The 15527-nt window shown below is 53.7% G+C and overlaps 1 protein-coding gene across 1 annotated transcript; it reads right to left on the bottom strand.

Moving 5' to 3' along the window:
* Nucleotides 1-2196: 2196 nt before the first annotated feature.
* Nucleotides 2197-13491, bottom strand: Ikbke (inhibitor of nuclear factor kappa B kinase subunit epsilon). Its single transcript, XM_059280198.1, has 14 exons — nucleotides 13246-13491; nucleotides 12621-12707; nucleotides 10766-10876; nucleotides 10036-10176; nucleotides 9563-9692; nucleotides 7866-8047; nucleotides 7588-7748; nucleotides 6152-6262; nucleotides 5794-5973; nucleotides 5000-5196; nucleotides 4249-4313; nucleotides 4081-4172; nucleotides 3834-3920; nucleotides 2197-2317 (listed from the first exon to the last, which is right to left on the bottom strand). Exons 3-14 carry the CDS (start codon nucleotides 10850-10852, stop codon nucleotides 2197-2199), a joined length of 1554 nt encoding a protein of 517 aa, XP_059136181.1. The 5' UTR covers nucleotides 10853-10876; nucleotides 12621-12707; nucleotides 13246-13491.
* Nucleotides 13492-15527: the final 2036 nt, after the last annotated feature.

Below are 15527 nucleotides of genomic sequence, written 5' to 3'. Positions count from 1 at the left end.
AAACGTACAAGCCTACAATACAAGGTAGCTATTAGTAAACCCCTTGCCAGAAAGTTCTATAACTAAATAGAATGAAGTTCTTCCCAGTGGAAACTGTTTCTTGACAACCAATAGCACATTAATGGGAGGGTACTAGCCCACAGTTGTCCAGGACTTGGAACATTAGATCCCATTGCCCCAGTGAAGTGACTGACACTAAACCCAAAGAATGATTGAAAAGGGAACAGTTGCAAGGTGACAAAGTCACACCACCCTGTCTCTTTTGCAGGAAAAATACACCTACACAGTAGAGGGATCACATGACCACTACCTGTGGTGTGTACACAGGCAGTACCCCGCCTGGTCTATGGCGTGTTCTAACACAAACTGTTTAACTTAACTCCAACAGTCCATGGAACCCCTAACTTACCAAAGATACGGGGGGGGGGGGGAGAAGAAACCAAATGTCAGCAAGAGACAGTCCTATGAGCCTGAGGGTGGGCAGTGAACTGGAGGTCTCTGTCCTACGAGCCTGAGGGTGGGCAGTGAATTGGGGGGGTCTCCGTCCTACGAGCCTGAGGGTGGGCAGTGAATGGGGGCCTCCGTCCTACGAGCCTGAGGGTGGGCAGTGAATTGGGGGTCTCCGCTAAACCAGCGAGGGTGGGATGAGAACTTACATAAACTCAAGGAACAAAGCTACCACATGGACAATGTGGTCCTGGACTGTAGAAGGAGACTGCAGGACAAGTATGCTAGAACACTTCTCATCCTGATGGGTCCAGAGGGGATGCGAATGTACTGATGGAGAGGGCCCACCAGCTGAGAAGAGCAGCATGCTGGCGACGTTTCTACTCACAGAGAATGGTAGAGAAGGACACAGACAGAGCAGTGCGGTGACTCCTGTCTGGCTGGGAGATGCTTCTGCACGTCCTGACTTTCTCCTACCAGCATATACATTAAAAAAAGACTTTCGCCGGGCGGTGGTGGCGCACGCCTTTAATCCCAGCACTCGGGAGGCAGAGCCAGGTGGATCTCTGTGAGTTCGAGGCCAGCCTGGGCTACCAAGTGAGTTCCAGGAGAGGCGCAAAGCTACACAGAGAAACCCTGTCTCGAAAAACCAAAAAAAAAAAAAAAAAAAAAAAAAACAAAAAACTTTTTCTCTTTATTTTAATTTTTTCATACAATATATTTTGATCATATTTTCCCCTCCCCCAACTCAGATCCTCCTTATATTCCTACCCATTCAGCTTTATGTTCTTTTTCTCTCTAAAAAAAACCAGAGACAAAAATAAAAAACCAATAAGACAAAGGTCAAAACAAAGTGAAATATAGTCCTGCCTCCTCCACTCAAAAATAACAACCATGGAGTTCACTTCGTGTTGGCCAACTACTCCTGGCCATGGAGTCCGCTGTGGAGTGGTTGTTATACCCAGTGAGACACCACTGGAGAACACTGATTTTCCCTTTGCAGGCAGGGATCAACTGCAAATAGCTTTTTGCTTAGGGGTGGGACCTGGTGTCCACTTCCCTCTCTCAGACATTAGCATATTCTCTCTCTCTCTCTCTCTCTCTCTCTCTCTCTCTCTCTCTCTCTCTCTCTCTCTCTCTTTCTCTTTTTGTAATAGGGTTTCTCTATGTGGTCCTGGCTGTCCTGGAACTTGCTTGTTATGTAGACCAGGCTGGCCTTAAACTCATAGAGATCCTCCTGCCTCTGTCTCCTGAGTGCTGGGATTAAAGACATATGCTATCACGGCCAGCCAGAATCATCTTTACATGATAACAATCAAGAGAGAATCCTGCATCTTTTTGCACGGGAATGGGCCATGGAAGGACAGAAGAGGTGAGCAGAGCATCTTGGGAGTCCACTGAGGCTCCACGTGGGCGGGGACACTGTATCCTTTACCCACTAGAGAGCTCTAGGGACCCACGGTGTTGAGCACACAACATACCCCATGTTGATGTTACTTATTGAGGGAGTGAATTTATATAATTGGGGTTTGGGGAGGGTGGAAACCTCAAGACTGACAGCCAGCTCTTCCTCCAGCCAGAGCCCTTCAGGACAGAGAGTAGGAAGGCTGCCTTGCTGAGAAAGCACACCAAAGAAAGAAAGGATGGGCAGGCGGGAAGGATGTAACTCTGCTACCAACAACAAAGGAGACATTTCACTTGTTAAAATCCACCGCATTCCACTGTAGAGGGAGCTGGTGACCACAGCCCTCAGAGGAATCTACAGCTCTGAGGGGGTCCAGGAAGAATGGGATTGCAAAACACCGGACTGGGAGACTTCAGATGTTGGCTGAGGCCCAGGCAGGCAAAGGTCCTGATGGCCCGCAGTCCCCTGCAAGCCAGAAAAGAGATCACATCTGGTCTCTGGCTCTATGCGGGCCCCTCGGCTCTCCAGCCTCCTCCACACACCTGACTCTCCTGGCCTCAGAGCCTTGGAGCCAGAGTGGAAAATCCATCCAGCTGACACTTGCCTCCTACAACCTGTCAGTCCAGGGCAAGGGGCAGACAGAAGCCCCACACCTTCCTCCACACATCTCTGCCCAGACTGAGAACCCATAAACGATCACCGTGGTCAGGTTTTTTGGTACCAACCTCTCTCTAAATGGACCCTCCAGGACGCCATGCCCCCCCCCCCCCCCCCCCGCTGCCACCTCTCTCCCTGGCTTCACCCAGGACATTCGCCTCACAGCAACCCTTCCATCCCCACCAACGTAGGCTTTGTTTTGTGCTTTGGCTCCCCATCCCTAAAGGCCCCTTCCCCAGGCTCATGTGCTAAGTAAGGAAGGACAGACTGCACCTGGGCAGCCCAGGCCCTTCTGTGGACAGATGCCACACCCACCCTTCGATCCCATCTCTGTGCCCTGCAGGGGACTAGCCAGAGGATGTCCAACAGGAACGATCCGGATGGCTTCCACCCTCTGTCACCATCCAGAGGGACTCAGTCACAATGGGTGCCAGTCCTATCATCTGGAAACACTCTTCCCCTTTATCCTCTCTTCGGTCACCTCATCACCTCACCATCAGTGTCTGCCAGCCCTGGGCTCATACAGAGATCGGCCCACCCTGGGAAACTCCCTGCACTTCCAATGGAAAGGCTCAGGTTATTGGGGGGGGGGGGGAGGAGGAAGGGGTTAGGAATGTTGTCACCGCTTGATGGGAAAGGCTTCCCTGGGCTGTAGAACTCCCATCTCTCGCCACCCCCACTCTGTCCTCCAGGATTCAGGCTGTGTTTACTCAACAGCAGTGGATCTTCCTTTGCTCTTTCTCTCCACCCTCCACTGGCTTAGCTTCCTCCTTCCCAGGCTCTTCCTTTCCACCCCAGAAGGCAAGGACAAGCGAAAGACCCAGAAATAAGAGGAAATAATAAAAAGAAATAAGAGGAAAGGTGTGGAGGCTGAGACAGCCTGGCTTTCCATCACTGGTCATGGGCAGGGACAGCATCTGGGAACGAGTCTTTCCTTGGAATCTTCTCTGGGGCTTGGCACAGAATGAGTGTTTTAAATCATTCAAAGTCCTGGTGAATTAAGTCTCTATCTGGGTTAGGGGGGCTGCTCTTCCTGGGGCACGAGAGGGGGTACTATGCTTTTGAGGGTTGGAGGCTGCCCTTCCCGAGGTAAGGCATTGTCCTAGAGCCCAGAGAGGCAGTGCCCACGTGGATTTCTCCCCGCAGGAGGCAGGGCTAAGCTGAGGATGGGTACCATGTGGGAAGATAGGGTATGAAGCATGGGGTGAGAATGCTCACGTTGTAGGGGGTAGGAACTCTGGCTGGGGGAAGGCCGATACATCGCAGGGGTGAGGAGCAGAGAGGAGAGCTGAGGGGCCCCGGCTGGCCTAGCTGGAACACCCACCTTTCGATGCCCAGGCTGCTGCTGAGGAAGAGGAGGGCTGTCCCCGTGACCTCCAGTGTCTGCTGGCACGTGTTCTGAAGCATCTCCCTGTGTGAGGGCCGCCCTAGTCAGAGCCACCCTGACGGGGAAGGGGGGGGGTGCGAGGGGGGCGGGGGGGGCACTGTGCATGTAGGCACGGCCTTAGGGAGGGACAGGAGAGGTCTGGACGGGTATGCTATGCCCCCCTCCAGCCCTCCACAGCACTCACAGGATCCAGTGTAACCCTCGAAGCATCAACGCCTGCCCATCCAGCAGGACCCGCGCCAGCCACAGGGCCTGGAAACCAGCAGCCAGCACCCCCTGAAACATACAGATGGGCTGGGCGGGCTTTCCCCGTGTGTCAAACCCCCTTCTGCCTCCTGGGGGCGCCCCTCACCTTAGCTGTGCTGTAATCTGCCTGTAGGTCGACCTTGGGAACGAACTTGGGGACGTCCAGAGCAGCTGCAGACAAAGACCCTGTCTGAGGGGCCTGCTTCTATGGACTGGGCCAATACTGAGGCCATCTTTCCTTGTTCCCAGCTCACAGGCACCCCTCACTGCCCATCTCCCACCTAAAGCTCCCCAACTCTCCTGGTGCCCCTTGGCTTGCAAACCTTGACCCAGCGGCTCTTCTAAGTCTCGGTTCTTTACTGCCACCTTGTGGTCAGGTTTGAGAACTACATCCTAAAGCTCACAGCCCTGCCTCTCCAGCCCGCAGACTTGCAAGGTTAAAGCCTCTCCCTTACCTCCGAGGAGGACTAAGCGTATTCCAAATGAGAAGGAATATTCCTTCTAGAAAGTAAGGAAAGGACAAAGCTCTGGGCCTCGGCCCACCTGCCCTTCTCTCCAGCAGCCCAAACTACCCAAGGCATCCCCACCAGTCACAGAGACTGTCGAGGACAGACAGACTCCAAATGCCCCGTCTCTGTTGGAGGATCTGGAGAAAGCCAAGACAAGTCTAGTCACCAGCTGAAGTCACATGGCAACTCAGAGGTGTGCGGAGAATTAAAACCAAATTCGCATCTACCGTGCGGGCCAGAGAAACATTTACTAAGGAAACAAGCCATGTCCTGGGTTGTAAACGCAAATGTTCTGGAGGAGAGCGTCTCAAGTATAATAAAAGATCCAGCCTGAACGGCCCTACTCACGGTCCCTGAAGGCCAGCCCCTTGGGTGTGTCGCTGGCCACGCTGAACAGAATCAGAGGGCTGCCCGCAGCGGTGGGGGCCATGTGCTGTGCTGAGAGGCTTGGCTCCAGGACACAAGGGTGACCCTCAAAGAGGTACTCCTGGTGCTTGGGGGGCACGTTGGTCTGCTCATATACAGCCTCCAAAAAGATGGCAATCCTAGACCCATGAGAGGAGGAGGCATCAGCACGCACCCTGGGGAGGACTCAGCTTTGGGGGGGTAAGGTCCATGGGGATGGCTTTTTCATCAAAGATGGAGAGGCAAAGGGCAGAGTTCATGTACAATGGGAAGAGGACTCAGGAGTTCCAATGCCTAGCCTCCGCCTTTGTGTCCAATCCTGCTGTACCCTCCTTAAAATTCTCCTGATCTCATACGGTGACCCAAGTGTTGGGGCACATGCCTGTCATCCCAGCTCTTGGAAGGCTAAGGTAGGAGGATAGAGTCTGAGGTCAGCTGGGCTACACAGCAAGAGCCTGTCTCCGACAGCAAAGACAAAGACTTTAGTGAGTGAAGGGGTTCTGTGAAAAATAAATCATAAACCCAGGAAAGAGAGTGCCCCGCCTCTGAGGCTGATTAATCCAGGCTGGCACTGTAAAGAATATGGAATCTAGAACACAAACAAGGAAGTCCGTTTGACTTGAACTTGGTGGAAACAGTACTTTTTCCCAATGTGTTTTGGGAGACGCTCCCTTGGACCCGCACCACTGCTCAGACGGGGGAGGCTCTTGTTCCCTCTCTCTGCTGTTCCCACTCACGTGTTGTGGGCGTGGATGTAGACGTGATGCAAGACAGCCTGGGGCAGGGAGAAGACGTGGATGACGATTCGCTGCAGGATGTCACTGGTCTCTGCAAAGAACTGATCAAAGCCCCAGCACTTGGCCTGCTCTACCTCCAGGATGTTGGCCAGGATGGGCACCAGCTGGCTCTGCAGCCCCCTACACACACACAAGACATGAAGATTGTCAGAGCTGGGACCCAAGCATCCAAACGGAACCTCCCAGACTATAGAAGGAAAGCGGAGGGCCCCAGGGCTCTGCTGATATAGCCTGGAGGTCTTGACTCAACAGAGAAGCGATCCCTAGCTTAGATTCCACAGAGAGCCCTCTCACTTACATGGACAGTCTGCAGGTGACGGGCAGGCTATAGCTCCACTCCAGCGGCCCATTTTCCTGCCTCTGAGTCCCTGAAATGGCCCCGGCTGGCTTCTCTGTGGTGATTCTGTGCCTATAGTGGGGCAGATTTAGGCCACTAGGACCTTCCCTCCCCACCACCCACCCATCCATCATTCTTTCCCTCTCTCTCATTCACCATACTTTAAGAAACAATAAACTCTGAGCAGAGCACAGTCCATGTTGCCCAGCCACTGGGAGGTAGGCTGGAAAATGAATTTGGGGCATCCTGGCTCCACCTGTGAGATCACCTCTGCCCAGCCAAGCTCCTTGCTTTCATCAGAGTCCTTCCCACTGCCACTGTGGCTATACCCAGGCCAGCCACCTCCAGGTCTGTGCCACGCTGAGCTCAGTGCCCACTCTCTCCTCACTTTTCTAACTGCTCCCCCCAATCTATCCTTCCCTGACAGCCCATTCCACTCCAACTTCCCCCCTTGTCCCTAAACCTAATATTGGTTCCCCACAGCTTGCCCCAGGACCAAGGGTGCAAGCACCAACCTTCCCGATGACGCACCGAGCAGAGGAAAACTCTGAGAGGTCTTCCGTTTACTCCCAGATGGAGAAGGGAAGAGCAGCTGACCCTTGACCAGCCCCAAGGAAGCCAACCAAGAACGGTTTCACATCCCTGAACATAGGCTGAACGCTTAACGTAGACCGCAGCGCTTCTGACCTCCAAGACCATCATGCTCTGCCTCTCTGTACCTCTGCAGACCGTTAGCTACCATCAGTGCCGGCGGAAGCACTTCTTACGGACTACCCTGCAACCCCAAAAGCCCTCTCCTCTCAACCGCCCACTACCTACAGCCAATGTAGACTTCTGCGGTTCTTCCTCAGTATTTATTTGTAAGAGCTCATGGTGCTAGTTCCGGCAGATGTTTTCCCAACTGCCCTCCAGCTAGAACCTTGGGAACTTGTCCCGAGACTTGGGTCCTTTTTTCCTACACGGTATCAGTAACAACAGCTCAGCAGATCCTTGTATTGCAGGGCCCCTTATTTCAGTGGTTTGACACCACATCTCTTTTGCTCTGGGCCGTCCATCCTGGTAGCCCCTGTTTTCAGCTCCTCCTATGGGTCACTGAGAGACACCAGGAAGCCCCTGGACCTGGGTACCAGCTCCACCGTCACCCCTGCGGGCTCGGTAACCTTGTAAGCTTCCTTGGCCCCGGGGGAACACTGAATTAACACAAAGGTCTGTGAGTGTTCTCTACCAAGTCAGGGGTGTAAGGCTGTGCTTCTGGCTTGATTAGCAGCGGCTCTAGAGTCAAGGCAGGGACAGCGGGTAAGAGACACAGCAGGACCCAGTGGGGGAAGGGCCAGGTGTCGGCCAGGAAGAAGTCCAGGGTCTGTCCCCTTCATTCCCTGCCCCATCGCCCACCGTACATGATCTCCTTGTTGCGCCGGGGCCCACCAAAGGGGATGAAGGGCAGACTACCGGTAGCTGCATGGTACAGGGTCACCCCAATACTCCAGAGATCCACCGTCACCCCGAACGCCTTTTGCTGGGGTTTGCGAAGCACCGCCCGCTCATACATGTCAGGGTGCTATGGGAGAAAGGTAGAGAGTAGCCATGGAGGGCCAGTGTGGGCACTTCCTAGGGGACTCTTAGGGCGGCACACAGCAAGGGGCTATCAGCTGAGGGTCTCCACCATGTCACTTACCAGGTATTCCTCTGTACCGTAGACAGAAACGAACCTCTCATCATCGTCCAGCTTCCGAGCAGCCCCAAAGTCGGACAGTTTATAGATGCTCTGCCCCTCCTCCCCCACCAGACGCATGATGTTCCCGGGCTTGATGTCGCGGTGGACGATGCCGTTCTCCCGAAGGTGGTTCATGCCAGCCACTGGGGACAGACAGAGTACTACTAGCTTGGCTCCAGCCAGGGACCTGCCAGTCCAATGTCTGAGGTTTGTCCTGATGAAGAGTCTGTCCTTGGATCCCAATAGACAGGGAGTTGTCACAGGGAACTCAGGGGCACAGGAAACACTGGAGAACAGGGAAGCCCACAGGGCCAGGAAAGGGCGTTCCAAGCCAGAGAGATGGATCGCTGGTTAAGAGCACTCGCTGAGCCGGGTGGCGGTGCACACCTTTAGTCCCAGCACTGGGGAGGCAGAGCCAGGCGGATCTCTGTGAGTTCGAGGCCAGCCTGGTCTACAGAGCGAGATCCAGGACAGGCACCAAAACCACACAGAGAAACCCTGTCTTGAAAAACAAAAAAGGAAAAAGAAAAAAAAAAAAAAAAAAAGAGCCCTGGCTGTTCTTTCAGGTGATCCTGGTTCAATTCCCAGCACCCACGGTCCGCTCACAACTGGAACTCCAGTTCCAGGAGATGCAGCCTCCTCTTCTGGCCTCTGCAGGCACCCAGTCATGCACCCGACATGTTCAGGCAAAACACCCATACCCAGAAAGTAAAAATAATTTAATAAAAATCATTTAATACAGTTTTAAGGGGGCTGGAGGGAAGGTTTGGGTAAGCGCTTGCCACTCTTCCTGAGGACCAGAGTTCAGTTCCCAGCACCCATGGTGGTTCACAACCATCTGTAACCCCAGGTCCAGGGGGTCTGAAACCCTCATCAAGGGTACCAGGCATGCACATGGCACACATACATTCATGTAGGCAAAACAATCATATACATTAAATTATCTTTTTCTTAATAAGTAAAAGGGGTCCCAAAGACATCACAATATTGACTCATTTGGGTTTTGTAGGGAGCCCAGGGCACACCTTTTCCATCTTATTATTTATTTGTGGTAAAATATACCTAACAAAATTTATTATGTAAAATTTTGTTTTTCGACATATTTCACTATGTAGCCCAGGCTGCCCCGGAATTCCTGATCAGCCTGCCTCAGCCTCCCCAGTGTGGGGCATAATCAACCAGGCCCTTCAACTTAAAAGCAGTTCAGTGGCTTTAAGCACATTAATATTTTCATGCAAACATCACCAACACTCCCCTGCAGAACCTTCTCCTCCTCCCTAATGAAGTTCCACACCTATTAAACAGCATGCCCCACTCTGTAGGTGAAGTGTGGTTTTTGTCTTTGTGTGGCTAGCTCATTCCTCAGCACACTGCCTTGTGAGTTGGAATTCCCTCCGCTGTTCAGTGATACTCCGCTGCCTGCAGGCACCTAATTCCGTCAGGCTGTCTTACCTGTTGACTATTGTGAATAATGCTACCTTCAAGACCAGCCAACACACTTTTTAGAATTTTCTTCCTACAGCTTTGAGCTGGATCCATCACATGGGTCCTTCTGGCCCACCCCTCTGCCTCAGGTGGGCTGGGATGCCTGTTTCAGAGTATCACACTCATCCTGGACTTTGTAGAGGGCCTAGGCCTGGAAACGGGGCATGGCTCACCCACACAGCGCAGTACCACCAGGAACTCCTCCTCAGGAAGCCCAAATGTGTTCTCAGGGTCCTCCAGCACACTCAGCAGGCTCCCACTGGAGCAGTACTCCATCACTATCACCTTCTGCCGGCTGCCTCCCTGTGCGCGGGACAGAAGGAAGCTTGGGGAGGAGGGTACTTCCGACTTCTGCCTGTCGGGGGTTGCTTACCTGGAGCCCACAGCTCTCCTTCCCGGGGCCCAGCTTCTTGCCTTCTTCTTATTGTGCCTCAAACCCATCTCAGACACAGGAACCTAAGGTTACCTTTCCCGAGAAACCCCCTCTGATTAGGCACCGAGTCCCCCTTTCCTTTCCTAATGATGTCTCTGTGTGGTCCCACACCACAGGTTCCTTACCATCCCCTCCTCCCACCCCCTCCCCCAATCGCTGGACCGCAAAGGTCAAGATCAAGAGCATTCTTGGCTGACCAAGCAGAGGACCCACCGTTTCCTCCACAGCAAACAGCTTGACGACATTCTGGTGATCCAGCTTCCGCAGCACCTCAAACTCCCTCACTTGTACCTCGAGGGGCCGCCGGTAGCTGGCTGAGTTGAAGACCTTCACAGCAACCACCTCCCCGGATTTCTGGCGTGTGGGCACAGGGTTGGCAATCAACATGGGGACCACACTGGCCCAGGGAGCCGCCACCTTCGCCTTTAGCCCCTTCCCCAACCCAGCCCCAAACGAGAGAGGCAGGGGCTGGGTGGGCTCGCATCTGATTCCCCTTCCCCTACCCAGGGGGGCTGGAGCAGCACTTGGAGGTGACACACCTGATGTCCCACAGCGGATGGCTTGTGTTATCGCTCATTTTGCCTAGGCAGTCTACCCTGCCTCCAGTTCCTGAGCACGGAGCGCATTCTGACACAGCTCTGTAGCTACTGTAGGACAAACCCAGACAGGCCCAACCTCCCAGCTCAGCTGGGAGCCCAGCTGTTCCCAGACCCCACTGGCTGTCACCTCCCTTCTGCCTTGTCCTCTAGTCCCAACATGTCTCTGACAGAGGCACCATTCCAAGGAATTTTCCAGGATGCCGTACGTCGGCCCAAACCTATGGAGTCCTTTCTCATCAGAGGAGAGAGAACAGAGTCCTAGGACCCTTGTCCAGCTATGTAGAATCCTAATGCCCAATGGAGGGCTAGTTCTAGGGCATGAAGGAGTCTGGAGTTGCTATTACCTTGTTTCGGGCCTTGTACACACTGGCAGTGGCCCCCTGTCCCAGCAGGTCATCCGTGTGCCATAGGTAATTAGCTGTGCTCTGCATCTCCCAGGCTTGGCTCTCTTCCACCTGGGAAAACAAACAAAGCCATGTGGGGGCCTCAAGGTCCCATGCCTGATCTGCAACAGATACTGGTAGTCAGCCATCAGCTCCCAAGACCACCCCACAAGGGCTCAGTGTGGCCACGGCACAGGCATGGGACCTGGGGAAGTGGTGGTACAGGAAGATTAAGTAACTTCTCCCCAAAAGAAACACAAGACAGCAGGAGGGTCCTACTGGGCCCCAAGCTTGCATCTGTTATACCCATGGGGACTTCTAGCTGTGCCCCCCCCCCCCGTCCCTTCCAGCACCCTTCAGAGGTAGGCCAGTCTAGGGGGACTTTCTCTATCACCTCTTTCCGGCACTGGGGACTCAGAGTTTTGGTATCCAGGCCTGGGATTGTCCCAGGAAGCAGATACAGTGCAGGAGGAAGAGCCCTGGGTCAGCAGGGTCAGGCAGAGACGGTCAGATCACCACAAATCTCCAGGATTGCAACATGAGCCTGGAGCTTCCCCCCCCCCCCCCGCCCCCATCTCTGCTTGCGTGGCCCCTAACTTCCTACTGTTGGGAGCTAACAGTCTCACCAGGCAGCTAGGCCTTGCCCAGTGCTTTTCCAGAAGGAAAAGGGCTGTAGGGGAGATAACCAAGAAGAAAGGATGGGAGGGATAAAGGGAGCGTGGGAGGATGGGGGACTGTCACACACCAGGGCTCAAGAGCTCTGGGGAAGATCTGAAACTGCCCACGACTCTGCTCCCCATCTTTATTCTCATCCTCTTCCCTCCAAAAGCTGGTTCCTCTAAAGCAACTGGTTCCAGAAAGTGTAGCCTCCGAAGTTATACTCACCGCCTGTCTGTAAAATAGGGCCTGAGTCCTGGGATGCCTGGGGGCAGGAGTGCAAGAAGGGCCCCGCCCCTTCAAGGTTTTGAAATAAAGTTGTTTTGGGCAGGGCCTCTTCCTGCTCCAGCATCTCACTGGGTTTCAAGCCAAAGATGGCTCAATTTTTGAGCCCATTCTCTTTGTATTTTTTTTTTTTTAAGACAGAGTAGCCAGCTCAGGTACCTCCAGTGGTATTGAGGATGGTCTTGAACTTCTGCGTCTACCTCCGAAATGCTTGAATTACAGTTGTGCACCACCATTCCCTATTAACTAGGTGCCGGGGATTGAACCCACGGCTTCGTGCATGCTAGGCAAGCGCTCTACAGCTAGTAGTCTAATTTAAAGATGCAAACCCTGGAGAACATGGGCTTTTGAGCCAGAAGCCACTTGAAGAGATCAGCAGTCACACCCTAGTTTCAGACCACACACTCACGTCTGCATTACGCAAAAGTAAGGTTGCTGGTGAGACCTTCTGAAGGCAACGTGAGTGAGTTGTCCATGTTTCTTTGTATGGCTGAAGAGTCAGCCCGATGCAAGGCTCAGGCAGGGTACACTGAAGTGGAGGTCAAGGTCCTAGCCTTGGGAGCCGAGGGTCCCAGACTGTATCACCTTCATGACTCTACCTAGGCTGGACCTCAACCAAACCCTGGTGTTAGGGCAACACACAGCTGAAGTCAGGTAGACGGGCATTGAGATGCACAGAGCAGAATCCCAGATGGGCCGCAGCGTCCTGGGTTCTGTCCAGAAGCTCTGACTACGGCACATCTGGATCACCTCTGCATTCTTGTCTCCCACCAGGCCCTTTTCTATACAGAATGTGCAGTAGCCTTCAGTGAGTCAACACCAGCCTGCTCCCACCCTCCTTGGGGGCTCTTCTGTGGCAGATGTACTTACTTACCTGCACTCCAAGTGGCCCAGAATCGGGCAGACTCTTCCTGGCAAGTGTATGTTATGTTTTCTGGCCGGGGCAAGTTCAGGAGCCGAGCTACACCGGAAAGAGAATGGTGGGCGGATGAGAGGCCCCCTTGGTGCTGTTTGATTCTGAGCCCCATCAAAGGCCACCTGTCTCAGCCCTTTAACCCTTTCCCGTCGTCGTCGTCACCTTCCCCACAGGACTGGGGGTTTTCCAGCCTCTTTCCAGATGCTCTGGGAGCCTCTCGTGGCTATTATGGGCCTCAGGGAAAAGATCCCAAGCAGAGGAGGGTAGAGGCACCCGAAGCTGAGGCCCAGCTTTGCATCAGCGTGTTGGGAAGCAGAGCCCAAGAGGGGAACCTTGTTGGCCAATGGTGGTTCTCCTTAGGGCCATAATCCTCCTTGCCCTTTGCCCCGGCCTCCCAACAGTCCTTTCTGAGAGTGGTGTCCCCCCAAACCCCCACCCCCACCCCGAGGGAGTGCAGGACACCACTAGGTTCCCAGCAGTCACAAGAAAGACGGGGGAAGGGGGCATTGAGCTGAGAGTTTTCTTGAAACTGCCCCCACTTGGCTCCCCATGCCACCCTCCTCCACAGCCGCTGCACACTCACCCCATCTCCCAGCTCAGATGCAGGGGAATGCAGACTCGTGGGACTGGGTGGCATCCCCAGGGATTTCAGGCCTTGAAGTCAATCGTGGGCAGTGACTAGTACATCCTGGTAGTCATGGACTCCCAGGATCCACACAGAGGCCAAGATAGTGGTGACGGCCCTGGGCCGGAGGTTTCTTTCCTGCCCCTCTGATAGCCCTGGGATGCCCAGAACCGTCGAGCCCAGGCTCTTAGTTCTAGCATACTTCCTGATTCTCCTCTCTCTCTCTCTCTCTCCCCACCTCTTTTCCTCTCTTCCTCTCTCTCTCTTAAAGAGACAGGCATCTCAGCCGCGGCCACACACACCTCCACCCACACCAGGAAAGGGAAAGAAGAAGATGCTGTAAGTTGTCAAGTGGGAGCCATAGGACCATTGTGCGAGTTGCAGAGAAGCCAGGAACTGAGGCCGGGGCTTCTGTGACAGGCCGCTGAGTGTTGGGCTGACCTGCATCTCTGGCAGGGCAATTCACAGCTCAGCTTAAAGTCAACTAAAGAGGTTGAACAAGTTAACCAAGTTGAAAACTGCCTAGAAAGGCCCAGGACCTGTGCTTGGCCTCTCCCAGAAGCCGGACAGGATTTGTCTTAGAGCCTGCAAGAACACGCACACACCCAGGTCATAGCCTCTGCTTTGACTGAACTTACACAGAGCAAAAACCTGTGTCCCCCCCCCCCCCCCCCCCCCGGCAGCTTTCTGACCACAGCCTGAAGGTGAGCTGTAGCTTGTACATATGGCAGGGAATGTAGTATCTGGTAAACTCGGGGGGATGGGGAAGTGTTTTTCAGACCACACGTGATGGCACCGAATCTTACACACCTTTAGTAGTTTGCTCACAATGTGCCACGTTCTCAGGCATAACCCAGTGCCCCAAACATCTTGGGAAGCTGGAGGGGGTATGTGCTGCTCTGGTCAGCTCTGGGCGGACAGTTGGCTAAGTGGTTAAAACCAGGAAATTCCATGCTTCTTTAGAATGTTGGTGGGACTTTCCCCTGGCCACACCTGGTGATTTCCTCTGCCAGCCCCACCCCACCACCAGGAGGAGAGCAAGAACAGGCCCAGAGCTTGTTGCCATGGCTGACAGATTCACCTGATGATAAGACGACAGCCCTGGGGTGGCTTCTCCCAGCAGGGCCAGGAGGGACATCCCTGAGGGTTCCACACTCCAGCCTGCGTGTTATAGGTTACCACCTCGCAAGATCACAGGGGGATTGTCATCGCTGATCACCCAGGGCTTGGAGAGGACAGAAGCATGTGCTTTCTCCAGCAAATCACCTAACTGCTGTTCAAGACCCACCTTCTCTAAGGTCTCCCGCCCTCTACAGCAAGGTGACTCCGTTCAACATGGCTACTCCCTCTGTCTGGAGCACTGGTTCTCAGCCTTCCTCAAGCTGTGACCTTTCAATACAGTTCTTCATGTTGTGGTGACCCCCCAACCATAAAATTATTTCTGTTGCTACTTCCTAACTGTAATTTTGCTACTGTTACGAATCGTAATGTAAATATCTGATATGCAGGATAGCTGGTATGTGACCCCCAAAGGGGTCATGACCCACAGATTGAGAACCACTGGTCTAGATAGTCATCTGAGCGACTTTTATGATCAGAGTACTCCTCCCGCCCACCAGGGATACTGTTTTTGCCCACTGAGGTTTACAGGATCACCTGCTCTACCCTGAAGGCTGCTCATTTTCCTCCGTGAACCGACACTCTTAATTTCCTTTCACTGGCCAGCCTAATTAATCTCTTTTCCACAGGGACTTTCTAACTCAAGAATCAAGTCTAGCATCTCCTGTGAAACAGGCACTGTGTGCTCAGGACAGAAAAGGAGAGACACGGGCATCGTCTCCCAGAGCTGTGGGGTGCTGGACAATGTGGTAGTGAACGCAAGGAGATGCACATTCCACAAACAGTGGTTTTGAGGCCCTGGTCGGGGCAGCAGCAGGAGGGGCTTTGCAGACTCGCTGGCGGCTCTGAGAGAGGCAGAGAAGGGGAACTGGTTCAAGATAGGAAGCAGGGCAGAGGCGCTGAAGTATGAAAAGAGCATGCATTCTTCAGGGCTTTGTACCCGGGACGCTCAGAAGAACCAACAAGGGGGAACTGTACTGGAAACAGATGGTACTTTACAGTAGATTCCGGGAGGAAACCTCTCTGGTGTGGACAAACTATAGGACTGTCCTGCTTGTGCCCCAGCTACGTGGGAAGTTCAGGAGCCTGGAGAGAAGAGGATGTCCATAAGGGGCCTTGCC

The sequence above is a fragment of the Peromyscus eremicus genome, chromosome 15, assembly GCF_949786415.1.
Source record: "Peromyscus eremicus chromosome 15, PerEre_H2_v1, whole genome shotgun sequence".
NCBI lineage: Eukaryota > Metazoa > Chordata > Mammalia > Rodentia > Cricetidae > Peromyscus > Peromyscus eremicus.
The sequence above is the reverse complement of the archived record's forward strand: the minus strand, read 5'-3'. Positions and strand labels throughout refer to the sequence as shown.

Coding starts and splice junctions, on each gene's coding strand:
- Ikbke (XM_059280198.1), bottom strand. CDS start 10,852: ATGCAGAGCACAGCTAATTACCTATGGCACACGGATGACCTGCTGGGA. Junction 9,693..10,035: donor TGTTTGCTGTGGAGGAAACG/GTGGGTCCTCTG, acceptor TCCCGCGCACAG/GGAGGCAGCCGGCAGAAGGT. Junction 6,263..7,587: donor CGGCGCAACAAGGAGATCAT/GTACGGTGGGCG, acceptor GCCCCACTATAG/GCACAGAATCACCACAGAGA.